We start from the raw sequence: 19,979 nt of genomic DNA on the forward strand, positions 1-19,979 counted from the left end.
CTTGTTTAATTTTAAAAACTTGTCTGACAAATTTGCTTTGACTAACTAGAAGTCAGTCTTAGTTGTCTAACCAAAAAACGACAAATTTTAGTTTACACATTGAATTATTTTTGTTCCATTCAACCACAGCCAACTATTTTTACCTTTTAGGAACATTTAATATACAATACATAATTGAACTTGACCAATGATAAATTCCTTATCTTTTCGCAGTATAAACTGTGTTATAAGTTTTTTTTTTTAACTTAGTGGGTTAGATCGAAAAGTTTTGTCATATATGACGAAACTGAGCCTGGAAAATTTATTTATTGTTTTTTATTTCAAAATCCCTTGTGTATTTAAAAAAAAATTCTAGTTTACTAAACTTATTTTAAACCAAGTTAATCATCATCTATATTATTGTTTTAAGAATTCATTTCATTTCTATAGGCTTTTAGTGGTAGCGGGTCAAGTTTTAAAAATACTCGCGAAGCTTTGCACTTAAACCTCAGAATATCTAGTTTCATAAGCTCCCTTTCGCCGGCCACGCTTTTACCCTTCATGGACCGAAGTATGCCGACCCCTGGGTTAGACAGTACCAACGAAAACCGTGTTTCTTAGTACAGTGCTTATTCACTTATCCGGACTTCACTTATCCGGACAGTTTTGGTCAGAGAAAATTAAAAAAAATATTCAGTTTTAAACACTAATATTTTTGTATTATAAAAATACTTAAGCTTATCATCGTCAGCAAGAAGCAACGCCAGAAAAAATTTCACAACTTATTATATTCCGTGAGTTTTCTGCTAAAAAACGTGAAAAAACTGTAAAAGAAACGTCTATTCTTTCTTACTTTAGTAAAACTTTAAATATAAAATAGTTTGTTAGGAGTGATATGTTTCCATTAAATTGTCTTTAAACTCTGTCAAAGTTTTTCGTTTTTCTTTATGTCTGTTTTTTTTCTTTATTTAAAAATTTTATTTTTTATTTAGAAAGATAGGTTTACAATATTTTTGGTTTTACAAATATATTAGATTTATATTTTCTATTAAAAATATTTATCTTTTTTTAAAACTAATAGTTAGAGTAGGTGGAACTACAAATGATACCTTCAAAAAACGTATATCGTTTCAGAGTGTTATCAAGTCTGATGTTTTTCTACCTTATAAAAAATAAACTAGTTAACCTAAAATTCAGCTTTTATTATTTATCATTATTATATATTACTCGAATTAATATGTATTTGTTTTTACCGTAACACTTTTAATATTCATTGCATCATATGCAGCAGTTATAATATTATATAAGAAAATTTATTTTTTGTACTTATCCGGAATTTTGGTTATCCGGACATGTTTACAGAAAAATCTTGCCCAACGTGTCCGGATAAGTGAATAAGCACTGTATTTCAAGCTGGATGAAAAGTTCAACAGAAAAAAAAAATTATTTTTAAAATTTGAAGCGCACTGCTATAAATTTTCATTAAACTTTAAACAATTTGGTCTTAAGTTTTAAACATTGGCAAAGATTTAAATTGCTAAATTTAATCAAAATTTGAATGCTAGAATAGTAGTAAATAAGTGTAGTAAAATATATTATTTTTCGTGTGGCATCAAAAGTAATTATCCTTTTTTAAACTTTATCGGAGTAAATGATTCAGACATGGCAAAAAGATGTTTTTGGAACAGCTAACAAAAAGTTTACTATTCAGACAGATATATGGAGTTTTTTTACAATGACATGTGTCTGTTATGAAAAAAAAAATAAATATTTTTTATTCAATTAGCTGTTCATTATTAAGTTCCGACCTAATATAGGACGTCTTGAAAACTAAAGTATGCAAAATTTGAGACTGTTAAATATTTGATGATTTTAAGTAATTATAAGAAAACTCTTTAAATTTAGAAAAGTAAAAACTATCTTTTGTTATAACCACAACGTATAAGTAATTATAACATTAATAAAATGGTTCTGAATATAATTTCTATTTGACCATGTTCCATAGTTTTATTTGTTATTTTTACAACTGAATTTAATAGACAGACACTTTAAACAGTACTTTAGCTTTAAAAGCACATTTTTTTAAATTAAACTAATTTTTAAGTTTTTGGCTGTGTTTAAAATGCTTCATTCTTGCTTACTAGTTAAAATTAGATTCATATTTTTCCTTAAATTGATAGTAGAATAACTTTTCCATCATATAAACTCAAGCATTTATAAGTTTGTGTGCTACGGAAAATATAAAATAACAATAAAAGTTTGTATAATAGCTTATAAAAAATAAAATCTTGTCAATAAAATATTTCATTTGTTGTTTCATATAACAAAAATAAAATTTATTTGTATATTTTCGAAAAAATAAAATTACTAAAAGCTTTAAAAATTTAATTTGATTTAAAATCAACATCAAACGAATTTCCTAAAACAGTAAAAAAACTCAGAATTTTGAAGATTTCATCAAAAAAATATTAAGTAGAAAACAATTGGTTAGTCAATTTTCTAAATTTTACCTCAAATTACTATAAAAAATTATGTCTAACAAAAACTTATGTGTAAGCATCTACTAAACTGAGGTTGTACTAAAGTTGTGAAAAAATAAAATGTTTTAAAATTGCTGCCTCATGAATGAGTTTGCGTACTTCATTGGCGGCATGCTTGGGTGTTCCTGTTAGAAAAAATAATTAATAATTAAAATTAAATATAACTTCTATAAATAATAAACAATTACAAAATATTTCGAGCAAGAAATAATATTTATAATTCATCTGTTTTAAAACATACAACTAAAAACTATTATTTTTAAGTATTTTTAACCTAAAATATCATTCGAAAATGTCAGACTCGCTATAAGAACTAAAAGTAAAAGCTGTCTTGGTTTTCAAAACTGTTTTTTTTTTTTTTCAAAAGTCAAATGAACTAATTGAATTTTATTAAAAAAAATACAATTAATTTAAATTGGTTAATAAATTTTTTGTTTCTAAACAGTTTTCAATTAATAAAAGCGGTGAATTGTATGAGCTTGGATGTATATATTTCATATAATTATTAAAATTATAATAAATAAGCTGAGATCATGCAGTAAATTGTGTGAACTTAAACATTTTATTTATTTATTTATTTTATGAAAATAACCATAAAAATATATATCAAAACTAACAACTGCAGTAAATTGTGTGAACTAAAACATTTCATTTATTTATTTTATTATAATAACTATTTAATCAAAACTGACAACTGCAGTGAACTGTGTGAATTTGGGTTTCAAATCGTTTTTGGGGTCCAAGGTGATGTAGGCGCCCTTGTTACCCATCTGGTCGCAGTAATTCGGTGCTGAAAATATGGTGATGCACCTTCCATCGTGCTGTACCTCGTACCCTTCGTTCTGTATAAGTTGTTTTTAATCATTATTTATTGCTTTTTGTTTCTTATTATGAAAATATCGTATTATTAAACTGTATTTATCTATTATTTATTTTTATTATGAAAATATCGTATTATTAAACTGTATTTATCTGTTGTTCATTATTATTATGAAAATATCATATTTATTCATAAACTGCATTTATTTATGCCTTTTTTTAAAGGAAGATTATATTCCAGTGAAGTTACTTCACTAGGATCTTTTGTTAGCAAACATTTAAACCTATATTTTTGAACAGTAAATTGCATTTATCTATTATTTATTATTATTATGAAAATATCATATTTATTCTTAAACTGTATTTATCTATTATTTACTATTTTGTTAATTATTTATTACTTTGTTAATTATTTATTATCATATTGCATTTGTTTTAAACTAATTGTATATAAATAAAATATTTGTTTTTAATTTTATCTATATTGTACTTATTTATTATCATACTGTATTCGTTCGTTGTTTAATATTAACTATATTATACTTATTTATTATCATACTGTATTCGTTCGTTGTTTAATATTAACTATATTGTACTTATTTATTATCATACTGTATTCGTTCGTTGTTTAATATTAACTATATTATACTTATTTATTATCATACTGTATTCGTTCGTTGTTTAATATTAACTATATTGTACTTATTTATTATCATACTGTATTCGTTCGTTGTTTCATATTAACTATATTATACTTATTTATTATCATACTGTATTCGTTCGTTGTTTAATATTAACTATATTATACTTATTTATTATCATACTGTATTCGTTCGTTGTTTAATATTAACTATATTATACTTATTTATTATCATACTGTATTCGTTCGTTGTTTAATATTAACTATATTGTACTTATTTATTATCATACTGTATTCGTTCGTTGTTTAATATTAACTATATTGTACTTATTTATTATCATACTGTATTCGTTCGTTGTTTAATATTAACTATATTGTACTTATTTATTATCATACTGTATTTGTTCGTTGTTTAATATTAACTATATTGTACTTATTTATTATCATACTGTATTCGTTCGTTGTTTAATATTAACTATATTGTACTTATTCATTATCATATTGTATTCGTTCGTTGTTTAATATTAACTATATTGTACTTATTTATTATCATACTGTATTCGTTCGTTGTTTAATTTTAACTACATTGTAATTATTTATTATTATAAAAATATTGTCATAAATCTGCCACCATACTTCATAACCTTTATTCTGAATATATTTATTATTTCGTATTAATTACTATTATTTATTTACTACATGTATCTACCTATTATTATTATTGTGATACCCACGTACTTTATATCGTTCTCGTTCATAGTTAGCGACAACAAAAACTATGCTCATAAACTGGTACAAGTCATTATTTTATTTTTAATTGTCCATATTGTATCAAACTCAAATGCAGCTTGTAATCACAGGGTTTTAAACATTCAATACTCACTTTGACTTCGTGACTTCTGATGATGTAGTCGAGCCCGTTTTCAATGCAGAAGTTTTTGGTTACGTCCGGTCCGAACTGGCAAGAAACACCTCGTTTGCTCATACCCCGCCCTAGCTGTAGGACATTAGAAAAATTACAACATAAATTTTTATCAATTGAATAGGTAACAGTGAAAAGTTAGATATTTAAAAAGTAAAAAACTTTGTTGAAGGTCAGACCACAACACATGGCAAATTAAAACTATTTTCAATTAATACTTTTTAAATATTATTTAGTTAATACTAACACTTTCTTGAAGATCAGACCATATTATGTCATACATGAAAAATAATAAATATTTAAATAAATACTAACACTTTCTAGTGGATCAGACCATAATATGTCATACATTTAATAATAATAAGTAAATAATAAACATTTAAACAAATACTAACACTTTCTTGAAGATCAGACCATATTATGTCATACATTAAATAATAATATACATCTAAAATAGGGGTGGGCAACGTACGGCCCACGGGCCGGATCCGGCCCGCGAAGTAAAAATGACCGGCCCCCAAACCTTTTTTAAATTTAAATGGAATCCAGCCCGCGGACAAAATTGATATGGCCCGCGAGTGGATGATCCGGCCCGCTAAGCATTTTCAAAGTTTATATGAAATCCGGCCAACCAATGTAAATATTACAAAATTTGTAAAAAACCTTTTTAGAATTATTTTAATAAAACAAAAATGTAAGACTTTGACCCTGAAAACGTTTGTAAAATTGGCTTTTTATTTTTGTGGTGATAAAAACACTGTTTTGTTAAAGTATTTTTTTCTGTTTCGAGTCAGTTAAAGTAATGCTTTCTCAAATTATCCAAAAACAATTGTTTGCTGAACTAACTTTGATGATCTTACCTACCATAATGACTTTCATAAAAAATGGACGTCTTAAAAATTGTCTTTCCCAGATGTGTAGTGAGTTGTTCTTATACTTGTTTAGAAAAGTAAAAAAGAACTTTTTAAGCATTGACAATTATTTTATGTCAAACTGCTCAACATTAAATTTTAATAAAATATTATAAGTTTAGACTACAATTTCCACTCTTTTTGATATTGATTTTTTTATTTTTGACTTTTTGATTAATTATATGGTTAAGTTTAGTGATAAGCAATTGATGACAACAGTTTCACTTGATAATGAGTTTGGTCGTCGTTTTTCAGACTTTCAACAACTAATAGAATGATTTGATATTGTGTCATCATAGTTGACTTTTGACACCGAAAATGCACCTAGTATTATACGGTTAGAACTGCTTAACTTCAATGTAACAGTACACTAAAAAAAATTCAAACCTTAAAAGTTTGACAGATTTTACGCCCTACTTAACAAGTCAAAGTTTGTTAATTTAAAAAAGATGGCAATGAAGTTACTTGTTCTGTTTGGGTCTACATATATTTGCGAACAAACATTCTTAACTATGTATATAAACAAAAGTTAGCTGCGTTCAAATCTTACTGATACCAATCTGCAGTCATTACTGAGAATATCTACTTCGAATATACTTCCAGATTTTAAACAACTTGTTAAAAACTTTGATGATCCACAAATGTCTCATTGACTTCTTTTTAGTGTAATCATTCTTGCTAAACTTTTTAATCTTACATTTAAAATATAATATGACAGTATTATATGTTAGTTTTTCGTTTAGTACTATTTTCATTAGTGAAACTTATCTTAATCCAAAAGTCTATTAAATTAATATGGTTATCATGTTTAATTATTAATTAATCTCTTTTTTATTTTAGTATTTCGGTACTTTATGTTATACTTTTATAAAAGTATTTTAGATGAATTGTTTGACAATATTATTTTTCGAGTACAGAACTTAGTTAAGTTTCATAAGTTGATTCATTATTGATATTTTGAAAATAAAAGTACAAGAATTTTAAGCCAAAGTAGTTTTTTATCTAGGTTTAACTGTTTTTTAATATGTTGATATGAAAATTTAAATCAAATATATAATTTTTGTTGCTTTTAGTAGATTTTTAGATATATTATTATGTATTATTGAACGAGCCAAAGTTTGTCAACTTCAAAATATGACTATGAAACTAGTTGTTTTGTTCGAGACTTCATACATTTGAAAACAAACATAACCGACCATAAACATTTAAAAAGGATTAGCTAATTTCAAAACTAATCGGTATTTCAGTGCACTTGCAGAATTTCCCAAACCGTCATGCAACTAGATTTAAACAACTGTAATATATGATTTACCTTAAGTGTTTCATCGAGACTTTTTAATTTAATTTTTTCGCTTTTTATGGTAAAACTGTTTATTATATCAGAATTGTTTGTTGTTTGGTTTCTTTTATACGTACAAAAATATGTAATGAATCTTTATTAGTTTGTTCAAATTATAAGTTAATAGTTTAATTTTGTAATATTAGTTAACTTCTGAATATAATTATTAATATAAACTCCAGCCAAGGATTGGCAAAATTAGATAATTTCGGATAGTTAACAATTTTTCAATGTTTTAGCTTGAAATATTAGGCTCGAGTATTTTTTAGTAAGTAAGCTATTGTTTTTGTAAGACTAACTAGTATTAATTCGGTCCAGACTCATAATAAATATAGAGTTATGAATACTTAATAAAAATTTACACAAAGTTTCATGCTTGAGAACCTCGGTACTTAAAATATTAATTCAAAATTCTGAAATACCCGATCAATTAGCATCCAGCCGGATCGAAATCTTTTTCAAATTAGCTTCCATTCGGATCCGGATCTCTTTTTTTTTTAATAAGTGTTTAGCCGGATCAGGATAATATTTTCAAATAAGGATCCGGATCTAAAAAAGGATCCAGCTGAATCCGGTAGATCACTAACTCGAAATGCTCCGGCCCGCTGAGGACTATTTTTTTTTGGATCCGGCCCGTCAACTTTTACGTTGCCCATCCCTAATCTAAATAAAAACTAACAGATTCCTGATCATCTGACCATAGTATGTCACACATTAGTTAATTAACACTTTTTTGTATTAATAATTAAATACTAACACTTTCTTGCGGATCTGACCACAACATTTCGCACACTAAAAATCATCTTAATTTTTTTAATATTAATAAATAAATACTAACACTTTCTTGCGGATCTGACCACAGCATATCGCACACTAAAAATCATCTTAATTTTTTTAATATTAATAAATAAATACTAACACTTTCTTGCGGATCTGACCACAGCATATCGCACACTAAAAATGTTTTAATTATTTTTTTAATATAATTAAATAAATACTAACACTTTCTTGCGGATCTGACCACAGCATATCGCACGTTAAAATTTTATTAATTATTTTTTTAATATTATTTAATTACTAACACTTTCTTGCGGATCTGACCACAGCATATCGCACATGGCTCCCTGATCTGGTGGCTGCCGATCCCTGTCGATCTTCCTCATGTCTTCAAGTGAAACGTTGTCCTCCTTGCACAGCCCTCCGTGCATTATCTGAAAATTTTAAACGCTAGTTGGCGCTATGTTGTAAAACTTTTTTTCTGAAATATATTTATTATCAGAAAATTTTAAACGCTAGTCGGCGCTATGTTGTAAAGTTATTGATATTAAACCCTCAGTTCATTATCTGAAATGGCAAATAAATACTTTTGTTATTCATTTACTATGCTTGTGTGTTGAAAAATAATTAATATCCTAAGATTCACAATCCTCCGTGCATTATCTGAAATTGTGAATATTTCAAAATTAAAAATTAACTTGTTTATTGTTTGATTTACTGCCTGTTCATAATGTGAAACCTTATACTTGAAAAACTTTAAACTTCCTCCGTGAATTTCTGTTTACAATTATTATTTATTGATTACTATATGTGCATTATCTGAAAAGTTTAAACTTTTTATATATGTTGGCAGATAAAAATAAAACCGTTTATTACAAAAAGCTTCTGTGCATGTTTTTATTTAAATTATATTTATTTCACATTACTTTCTTGTCTTCCAACAGAAACAATGTTGTGAATACTTAATTTTAGTTTTGAAAATATACGTACAGTATATACCAACTATGTTATTTGGTACAAAATACACAATAAACTTAAAAAAATTTAATTTTAAATCACTTTAGCGTTAGAGGTCAATGAAGTAAATATTCTTGTATAATTTTATAACAGACTACAAAGTTTTAGAGTTTGAGACGATTTATAATATAAATTGTATTTAATTGTAGTAAAACAACTAAACGCTAGAAGACGCTAATATTTCTGATGCAATCAATATTGGTTTTGATTGTGTTTCAAGTCTGATTAATTTAGATTGTGAATTTAATTTTTTCACATATTTAAAAGTATTTTGGCTGCCTTATAAAATTTCAGACTTCTATAAACTTCAGTATCCTTTAATACTATATTTAAAAAACTAAAAAGTGCATGGAAACTTAGTAATTAATTAAAATAATTCACAAAAATTGGGTTTTTCAGTAAATATCTCGAAATTTAAAAAAATGTTTCAAATTCCCTATTCGTCTATTATAAAAAAAAATCGTAATCTAAAAAACTTACTAAGGTTGCTTCAGTAAAATTGCTTTGTCAACATAAAAAGTTTATAAAAAGCCCAACAAAGTAAGCTCAGTTACAAAAGTGACAATTAAACCAAACAAACTCATTGAAATTCATACATAACTATTAACACTTTTTACCAACAATGTTTCGTTGGCATTGTAGCGATTAGCAAATAAAAACTTGAAGGAAAGACTTTTAATAAAGAAAATTGTTTTAAAATATAATTTAAATTATGAGACGAAACAATCAATCGTAATTTGAAAAACTAAACTGCTATCACCGTTTTTGTAATTTTTCTACTGTTTTTTGAAAAATTTTATACGACACAGTGAGGTTGACATTTTAGTGACTACGAAATAAAACTAAGTGTTATAGGAAACGGTGGAAGGCCAGATTTCTTTTTGAAACTGTGTTTTCATTTTACATTTTTAAACCGTGTAAGTCAACAGCTATTTTTCTAAACGAGGAAAGTTTTTACTGTTTTTCAATTCTTCATAGTTTTTGTGAAAAAAAACTGCTTGCAAAAACTACGCAAAAAAATGCTAGGAAATAGGACTCATATACTAAGGAAACCCGGTTATGAATAAAATATTTAATTTAAACATCTTCATTTACACCAGCACCAACCAACACTTTCCCGTTCACGCAGTAGGCGAGGGGCAGCCAGTTGAAAACCTCGCTGAAGAACTGCATCGTTTTGCCGCAGTACTTGTGCTTCACCTCACCCTCGAATCCATACATTTGGTTCATGTTGTCCGTTTCGTGGTTTCCTGTTGATTGGGTGAAAAATAGTTTTCAATTTCCATTCGGTTTTGTTTTCTGATTTATGTAGTTAGCTTGTGAAAATATAAACGAATTTTTTATTAGAATATATTTTGTATCTGATAAAAATATAAACGCTAGGTGGCACAGAAAATATTCTGTTAAATTTTTTTTTATTCCTCCACTTTTTTTTGTCTGCACTCTCGAAAACGAGTGAAGGAGTTGTTTCATCAGCAGAGTAGATGTAAAATTATTCTAATATCGTATATTTGTATTATCAACGGGGTTGCCAAATGTTTTTGGCAAATTTTCTCCAGGTTTTCAAAATTTCTTCCAAGTTTTTAAACGTACACATTTTTGGGTCTATGTTTAGTTTAAACTTAAGTTTAAGGTAAAATACTGTTTTGAATAGTATAAAAATATTGAAAAGATACTGTAAAGCTACTTTGAATTTGTTTTTTAATAAAGTAATTTTTGATGATGACAAAAAAAACATCTATATGACAGACTTTTTGTGTCAAATCCAAATTATACTACTGAACATTTAAAATTGTTAAAAAATTTCAGGTTTTTCCAGGTTTCAAGGTAATTTTTGTATTAATTCTTGCTAGTTTTGGAATATGATTAACGTTTGAAAAAGTGAAACATAAGTGCTAAAAAGTACGCTTCTTTAATTAATCTGCTACCTTTTTCAAGTTAAAAAATAACTGTTTTATGTTTATTTGTTGTTAAAGAAATAATAAATTTAGGAAATAAAGTATTAAAAAATATCACTACCCACAAATAAAAAATTGTATATCATAATAAATCAAAACGCTAAAAAACCTTTTTTGTGTAATATTACCTCTAACAAGATAAAACTATTATGTTAAGTATTTTTAACAAAATTATTATTTAATTGATAATAATATTACCTCTGACAAGATGAAATTTAGTCGGGTTGAGTATTTTGTAGCCGAACAAAGTCAATATTACTTCAACTGACCAAGAGCCTCTGTCTACGAAATCTCCGTTGAATAGCTGGTAATATATAAATTTTTATATAACTGTTAAGTGTTGGTTAGTAAAATATAACCAACTACAAACTACTTTAAATTAAGTTTACTTTAGAAGGGTTGCATGAAATTTTTTTCTTTATATTGCTATTTGTATTGTTATTTTACTTAAAAAGTTAAAGACGATAAAACTTTTTTAAGTCTTTCTTTGAACTTACCACTTAATAAGTTATCGTAATCTCAAGCTATCTTTGCTTTACTTTATTAAATTTAAAAAGTTACAAGATATATAAAATTCACTGTTTTTAGATAAAAACCGTTTTTTGGAATTTATTTAATTACTAAAATTAATAAACTAACATAAGGATTTTCGTAAGATGGAAGGCCGTTTTTGTTGAAAATGTTGCACAAATCAAGAAATTGGCCGTGAGTTTAACTAATAAACTAACGTAAGGATTTTCGTAAGATGGAAGGCCGTTTTTGTCGAAAATATTGCACAAATCAAAAAATTGGCCGTGAATTTAATTAATAAACTAACGTAAGGATTTTCGTAAGATGGAAGGCCGTTTTTGTCGAAAATGTTGCACAAATCAAAGAACTGGCCGTGAATTTAATTAATTAACTAACATAAGGATTTTCGTAAGATGGAAGGCCGTTTTTGTCGAAAATGTTGCACAAATCAAAGAACAGGCCGTGAATTTAATTAATAAACTAACGTAAGGATTTTCGTAAGATGGAAGGCCGTTTTTGTCGAAAATGTTGCACAAATCAAAGAACTGGCCGTGAATTTAATTAATTAACTAACATAAGGATTTTCGTAAGATGGAAGGCCGTTTTTGTCGAAAATGTTGCACAAATCAAAGAATTGGCCGTGAATTTAATTAATTAACTAACGTAAGAATTTTCGTAAGATGGAAGGCCGTTTTTGTCGAAAATATTGCACAAATCAAAGAATTGGCCGTGAACTTAATTAATTAACTAACGTAAGGATTTTCGTAAGATGGTAGACCGTTTTTGTCGAAAATATTGCACAAATCAAAGAACTGGCCGTGAATTTAATTAATAAACTAACGTAAGGATTTTCGTAAGATGGAAGGCCGTTTTTGTCGAAAATATTGCACAAATCAAAGAATTGACCGTGAATGTCTCCACACACAGTAAGCTTGTCGTCCTGAAAACATAATCGTTTCATAATATTTAACAGAGGTGTTTACAGGGTTGCTACTTGTTTTTTCAAGTTTCAGGTTTTCCAAATTTCTTCCAGATTTTTAAAAGTACACATTTTTGGGTCTATTTTTAGTTTAAAGTTATGTCTAAGGTAAGAAACTGTGAAAAATAGTATAAAAAACATTGAAAAGATAATGTTAAGCTACTTTAAATATGTTTTTTAAGAAAAAATATGTTTGATGATGACAAAAATTTTTTATTTATGTGATAGATTTTTTAAGTCAAATAGAAATTTTACTACTGAACATGTGAAAATTGTTAAAATTCTAGGTTTTTCCAGGTTTTTTCAAATTCTCAAATTCCAGGTTTTTCCAGGTTATTTTTGTCTACTTCACGAATTCCAGGTTTTTCAAGGTTTTTCCAGGTTTCTAGGTAAAGTGGCAACCCTGTGTTTAGTAAGTAGGAAAAGATAAACTTTTTTCTACAGAAAATATTATCGATTGATCATTTAAAAATAAGAAAAGTTGTGAAATTATTTTTGTTTTTGTAGCTCTGGCAAATTAGTTTTGAAAGAAACTAATTTATGCTAACTACGATTAAACTTTGATATACTATTTGTACGCAAACTTTAAATTAAGTGTTAAACAAAACGATTTTTCATATCAAAAACAGAAACATGATTTAGTAAACACTTTAATTTTGTAGCTTCAGAGTTAATATAAACGACAAACTTTTTCAACAGTCAAATCCACTAGGGACGGAAGAGAAGTGAAAATCTTTTTAATTTCAAGCAGCATTTGGTAGACGTATCTGTAAATTTACCATTTTTCTTATAAAAACATGTCATGTCTTTACTCAGAAAATAATTTATATTTAAAATATTTTTGCTTTATTGCTAAACTTTCTTTGTTACTTTCATCAATGGATTCATTTATTTTTTCAGGCTTGATATGGTAAGTAATAGTAACTATAAAGTATATATCAAAAAACATTTTGGCTTAGCCTATTACTTCAGTTCGTAAGTTTATAAGTTTAAAAAAATTAATATGACAGCTAAACAAGAAGTTCGTCAAGAACCTTTTATGTAATTTTTTCTGGTCTTTGAAACACTGAATGAGCTCTTTCATGAATTCTGCTGTTATTCCTTCATCTGGTATTCTCGGCCCTTTGTATGAAGAATCCACCGCTGAAATAATAAATAATTAAAAAGTTTAATTAGAAAAAATAATAAGAAATTTAATAATTAAATAGTTTTTGGTCTTTTGTACACACAATTCAGAGCTGAAAACAGTCATTAAAATACCAATAAACAACTAAATAATTAAAAAGTTATTGGTCCTTTTCCAACAAATGGTTTTGATGTCAACAGTAGAAAATAAACTAACAGATAGTGGCAATTTTGACAGTTTTAACTTACAAATAGTTTTTACATTAATTTATAAATAGTTTCAATAATGACAGTTTCCGACAATAATTCACATTTATTATGTATAATTTTAAAACAATATGCGTTTATTTTTTAAATGATTTTGTAACTCACAAATGGTTTCAATATTGACAGTTTCCGACATGGGCTTGGCGGTGGGATCATCGCAGGCGATCGCCTTCTCAAAATTCTTCTGCTTGACTATCTTGCTGCACTCTGCATACTTGAACTGCGCGTCTCTGTCATGGGGCCGCACTCTTTTCACCTTAAAAATTTAAGATTACGTAAAACTTTTGACTGTAGTACCCCGTGTAAACAGGACTAGCAATAAAAGTATAACAAGTATGTGTAAATAACTTCTTTAAGGTGGTATTTTGTAATGCCTTTGCATCGATAATCTGTGGAAAGTTTCTAGATCCTTTCTTTTCTCTCAAATTATATCCTTGAGGGATCGAGCTACGCTTTAGCGAGACTCTTTAGTTGCTTTTGAGTTTTGACGCATGAGTTAACGATTAGCCATTGTCAAAAAATGGTTAGAACCATCAAAAAAATCAGTCTCAGTCTGATACAAACGCGCTTGTATCAGACTGAGACTGATTTTTTTGATGATTATAACCATTTTTTGTTTTTGTTTATCTAAAATTCAACCCTATCCGGTCTTTAAAATCAAAAGAGGAAACTACCTCCATCCCATTTTAATTTCTATTAGCCATTGTTTGCATTTATTTCAGTATTGTTTTGACCATAAAAAGTTATGTGTTTACATCATTTCTAGCGAAATGATGGCGATTGTTTTCAATCTTAGCTTTGAAGTCAAAGTATTTTATTTCGTGTTATGTTTCTAGTACAGTTTCTTGTATTTTTCGTACATTTATTCATTGTTAATACACCTTTTGGTTTATAGACTCGATTTTTATTAAACAAATAGTTAAGTTTAAGTATCTAACTGCTTGTAATCCTATTTCAATAAATAGCAGCTTAGGTTCAATTAACACTTATAATCTATTAGAATAATAGTATAAGATTAATAAGCATTTTATAAATCGACTTTATTAACTAGCCAAGTCATTCTAAACATTAGCTTAAGAAACTACAGGGTTGCCACTCGTTTTTTCAATTTTTTTCCCAGGGTTTCTACATATTTCCAGGTTTTTAAAAGTACACGTTTTTGGGTCTATTTTTAATTTAAAGTTAAGTTTAAGGTAAGAAACTGTGTTAAATAGTAAAAAAAAACATTGAAAAATTACTGTAAAGCTACTTTAAATAAATTTTTTAAATAATTTTAATAATTTGATGATGACAAAATTTTATTATTTGTATGATAGATTTTTTGAGCCAAATCGAAATTTTACTACTGAACATGTGAAAACTGTTAAAATTACAGGTTTTTCCAGTTTTTTTTTTTTAATTTTTCAAGTTCCAGGTTTTTCCAGGTAAAGTGGCAACCCTGAAACTACTAAGGATATTGTAATAATAAGGCGTATAGTCATAATTGCCAGGCCCGCGTATACAACTAAGTAACAATACCGTGTGAATGGCATAATTTATTGTTGATTAAAAATAATCAACAATGAAATTTTATTGGTTTTTATTTAGTTTTGCTATAACAAAACACGTTTTATACAATTGATTTACCTTGGATGGCTTTCAAAAAACTTATAGAAGAAGTGAACTGATTAGCTTAAGGGTTAAAAAATTACGAGCTCATAAAGTAATGATAATTTGTAATTAAGTTTCTATCTATCAATGACTAATATTAATAATAAAAGTAAAAACGATGAGGTTTTATCAAATGCTTATACCAAATGTAACATTTTTGTTATTTTTAAAACATAAAACATTTGAACTCGTTTTAAAAGTAAAATTTGTAATTATGTATAAATTAGTAATTAATCACTTTTTTAACTTCTTTATGAAAATCAAAAATGAGTATAAACAAAATAATTTTAGTAAATATTTTTGTATTTTTCACTCAAAAGTTTTAAAGGTAAAAAAGTGCTTTTCCTTTAGAACCATTAAGTATTTATTATTTTTCTAGACATATAAAAAACGCACTTTAATAACACTTTATTATCTTTTTATTTGATAAGTATGTACAAACTTAAAAACAACTTTTGACTTATATAAATAGATATAAATCTAATTTTAATATATTTATGCATGATTTTTTTAACAACAAGAACAACAGTTTTTATTTTACTTTAGAAAGCATAGCCAATCATTTTCAAAAATTAAAAACTTTTACAATACATTGTTTTAACAGCTTTAACAAACCTTTAAAATAAAAACTAATAAATTTACTATGCAAACAACTTAAGTTTAACAATAAAAGTAAAAACTTTTACTACAAATAAGCTGTAAAGGCTTATAAAGCTATTAAAAAAAAACACTAATTAATGCGTTACTTTGTAAATAACTTATAAATAAACAAAAACTCACAGCTTCGAAATCTCTCAGGGCAAGTTTGAATTTTCCAAGGGACATGTGAGCAGAAGCCCTCCTGTAGTAACCCTGTGAAACAGTGTTTCAATTAATTAAATTCAAAAAAAAGTTTAAAGGTTTAAAGAAACATTTGTGTTTTGCGTTTTTTTTTTCAAAGTTTAAGTTTAAACCTTCAAACAAAATAAACTTTCAGATACAATTTAGCTAAATGTAACATACTAATTTTCACACAAGCTACATAAAATTGTTTATTTTTTGCTAAAAGAATAAATTTGTTTTCAGTATGTTATCTTATTTTATTCTTACATAAATACAAATTCATACATACTTGCATTCAATTAATCTTAAGAAACAGTTTATAATATTTTAAACAATGTTATTAATAAAAACTCACTGTTTTTTTTTGTATTACATAATTTTAAACTTAAATTCCAGAACACAACAGCTTATTTTATTTTAAATGCTATTCCAATAATCAAAAGGTAGATCATGTGGCCTAAAAACAACAACAAAAACAATCACATTGAACAACTGCAACCGACTTTTATGTATTTGTTATCCAAACTGATGGCTTTGGTGGCGTCCTCCAGCGCGTACCCGAAACTTTCCAGCCTCAAGTGCGCGAAACTCCTGTTGGCGTAGTAGACCGCCGACTTGTCGTGCAACTCGATGGCCGAGGTGTACAGGCGAACCGCATCCTCGTATTTCTTGTCTGTTGTTGAAAAGCATAATGACAAATTATAACTTGTATTTTTTTCAATAAACATTTTACTGTTTCCTGTTCGTTATTTGTTAGAAATTATTTACAAATAGGAAGGTATAACACAATTAAAGTAAATCATCTTCCATCAAATTTACACAAATTATTTATAAATACAATCTTAAGTTACATCTTTAGCAAAGTTGGTTGGACAACAAGCTTTAAAAAATTGTGTACAAGTATTGATAAAACAATAGAAAGCTAAAATGTAAAGTTAATCAATTTCAGTAAAATTTACTGCGCTTGATGATTATTACTAGCCTAGCATTGTCTATTATTGTTAAGTATTTCAACAGTATTTTGATAGTTCAAAAACTCGATCATTTTCTTTATTACTGTGATTAATTAAACGCACAAAAGTTAAATAGTTTTGAAAAGATAAGAAGCTTGGCCTTTAAACGCAATAAATATATATTCAATTATACATGATAACATCAACTAATGTTATAAAAAACAAATGTAGCTTGCCGAGCTTTATTTGACTGATATTTTGTCAATCAAATGCGAATAGATTATAAAGTTCAAGTTTTTGATTAAGTTTTATTCTAATTACTTAACTTTTAACAAAAATTTAAACTTATAAAAAGATTATATAGTTTTCACAAGGCAAACTGTTTAAAAATTTATTAACTATTATACCTTTAAAACTTTTGTTTGCTTCTGCCTTGAATTCATCTGCTTTTTCAATCAGGTCTTTTGAAGCAGTTTCTTGAACTTGAGGGTCGACTGCAGACATTATCAAGCCAACTATTTATTTTATACACGATTCTAATTTATTATTTACATAAATCAAGAAGTAATACAAAATATTTAGATATCATAACCATGTTTATTTACAAGCTCACAATATATATCACTAAAATAATTGTCTAAAACAGATTTCAGCTTCTACATGTAAATTTTTCAAAATGTTGTAAGATTAAAATGATAAAAAGCAAGTGGAAGTCTTAAAACAATTTAAATTTCAGTTTACTAATCCAATCAGTAAAAAATACTAAAATATTCCCTATAAAAAAAATTTTAAACTGATCGTGTAAGATTATATTTAAAAGTTTTAAAACCATGCTTACTTTTCAAACTTCAATTTTCTAAAATAATATTTCTTATGGTACACAAATTGTTTCAAACTTAAAATTCTCATTAACAGAGATAGCATAGTAGAATTCTAAATGAAAACTTAAGTTTTAGAAAACTGTCATCAAAGTTTACTACCAGAAAGTTTTAAAAACTTAAATTTGTTCATAACATTATACAATTAAAATTTTCCTATAGTTGAGCAAAAGCAAAAGTTTTAATAACAACTATCAAAAACAATTTTCTAAACACCAGTTCAAAAAATCCATCTACTTTCTCCTGAACGCCTTGCTGACCTTCCTCACCTTGGCCTCACCCTTTCCTTTTCCTCCCTTCTTCAGAGGACCAAAGCTCTTCCCCTTTTTCTTTTCAAACTGCTTCTTATGAGGCGGCTCCTCCCCCGCCTTCTCCCCTTCCTCCTGCTTCCTCTTCATGCCCTGTAAGCTTTTCTCCTTGTTCTCTTCCTTCTGCTTCTTCTTCCTCTTAATGTTCTCCTCCTGCACTTTTTTTCTCATTGCCTTTTCTTGCTCCTTTTTCTTTAGAGCCTGTTCCTTCTGCTCCTTTTGCGCCTCGCTCAACTCAATGTACTTGTGGTACAAAACCTTACCACCAAAAACGTCGTCGTCAATCTTGAACAGTTCAAGTTTCATTCTGGGACCGAGTTCTGTCAGCCTCACTGCTGACTGCAATCCCTTCAAATTGCCTCCTCCCGACATCTTCTGCGGCAGATCAATCTTACTTTTTTCATCAGGCTCTGCTTCCGACTCTGAGGCCGAACAGTCCGGGTTTTCCAGCCACTCTGCCACATCCTGTTTATCATTCAAATTTGGGATGATCTTGCTGTTCACAAGCTTCCTAATCTTCTTGGAGCACCCCAATGGTCTCATCTTTATGCTGTAGTGCCTCATCTCAATTGTCTCCTGGTCATCACTGACATCAAATAGAACTGAACGGCATACATTATTCAAATCAATCTCGTTCGGGTTGATTTTTGGGAACATGTTCTGCATCATGGCGTTCACCTGCCTCATGGGGTTCATGTAGTCAACGTGAACGTTCTCACTGTTCTTCTTCTCAACGTTGAAGTTGTTGCCCACAAACAGGGGCGGGTGTAGGTACTGGTGCTCGTGCGAATGAGGCCTCTTTATGGAGTTAACCACGTCCCTGGCAAGGCAGTACTCGTTCACTTTAAAGTGCAGCGTGGGGCCCCTTGGCAACCTGGTCATTTTCAAAATGACGTTCTCCTGCGATTTGGTGAACACAAACATGTGTGTCACCCCGATCATGGGACCCAGCTTGGTGTAATCTTCAAGAATCCGCTTCTTGTTGCCGGCCAGATTTTCGGCGGTGAACGGCTTGAATATGTTGAGAAAGTCGTCTTTCAGCTGCACCACGTTGGCGCCCACCTCTCCCCTGGTGATTATGATGCTGTGGGGGGCGTTCTTGAGCTTCTCGTCTTCCTTCTTTGAAAGCACCAGCTTGTTCTGCCTGACCTGCTTCTTCTTCCTTGTCATTTTAACAATTTGTAATTAAGTCTGTAAAAATAAAGTTTTTGTTGTAAATACTTGTATTAAATGTGTGAACAATATGTTTGTGTTTTTGATAAATGTATTTTTTTATTACTCAATTGCTTTATATCACCTTTAATTTTTTGTAAGTATGTAGAAGAAAACTACTTTTTAATGTAACTGGATTACTATATGTAAAAAATTAATGTAGAAATAAATAATAATATTTTAAGAGGAAAGAAAATATATTAATAAAAAACTTTATAGCTTATTCTAAGTAGCATTTGCTTGCATTTATAATTAAAATATCAAAGTTAGATTGTATACAACAGATTGCTACTCTTTATTTACTGTACTGAGTGACCTTAAACTGTCCTGGATCATCATGAGATTTTTTAAGTCTTAAAATAAAAAAATTAAT

The 19,979-nt window shown here is 27.9% G+C and overlaps 2 protein-coding genes across 2 annotated transcripts; both read right to left on the reverse strand.

Moving 5' to 3' along the window:
- Positions 1–2,287: 2,287 nt before the first annotated feature.
- LOC145839374 (serine/threonine-protein phosphatase 5-like) lies at positions 2,288–17,744 on the reverse strand. Its single transcript, XM_082946949.1, has 13 exons — positions 17,616–17,744; positions 16,759–16,928; positions 16,214–16,285; positions 13,889–14,039; positions 13,426–13,534; positions 13,080–13,158; positions 12,254–12,352; positions 11,101–11,206; positions 10,052–10,194; positions 8,233–8,361; positions 4,862–4,975; positions 3,212–3,361; positions 2,288–2,644 (listed from the first exon to the last, which is right to left on the reverse strand). Exons 1-13 carry the CDS (start codon positions 17,710–17,712, stop codon positions 2,585–2,587), a joined length of 1,479 nt encoding a protein of 492 aa, XP_082803075.1. The 5' UTR covers positions 17,713–17,744; the 3' UTR covers positions 2,288–2,584.
- A 149-nt stretch (positions 17,745–17,893) lies between these two features.
- On the reverse strand, positions 17,894–19,578 carry LOC145837992 (suppressor of SWI4 1 homolog). Its single transcript, XM_082945506.1, has one exon. The coding sequence runs from the start codon at positions 19,562–19,564 to the stop codon at positions 18,320–18,322; it is 1,245 nt and encodes a 414-aa protein (XP_082801632.1). The 5' UTR covers positions 19,565–19,578; the 3' UTR covers positions 17,894–18,319.
- Between the last annotated feature and the right edge of the window lie 401 nt (positions 19,579–19,979).

Source organism: Thalia democratica, chromosome 6, assembly GCF_965202585.1.
Source record: "Thalia democratica chromosome 6, ktThaDemo2.hap1.1, whole genome shotgun sequence".
NCBI classification, from domain to species: Eukaryota; Metazoa; Chordata; class Thaliacea; order Salpida; family Salpidae; genus Thalia; species Thalia democratica.

Coding starts and splice junctions, on each gene's coding strand:
- LOC145839374 (XM_082946949.1), bottom strand. CDS start 17,712: ATGTCTGCAGTCGACCCTCAAGTTCAAGAAACTGCTTCAAAAGACCTG. Junction 11,207..12,253: donor CATCTTACGAAAATCCTTAC/GTTAGTTTATTA, acceptor ATATATTACCAG/CTATTCAACGGAGATTTCGT. Junction 3,362..4,861: donor TCAGAAGTCACGAAGTCAAA/GTGAGTATTGAA, acceptor CAACTTATACAG/AACGAAGGGTACGAGGTACA.
- LOC145837992 (XM_082945506.1), bottom strand. CDS start 19,564: ATGACAAGGAAGAAGAAGCAGGTCAGGCAGAACAAGCTGGTGCTTTCA.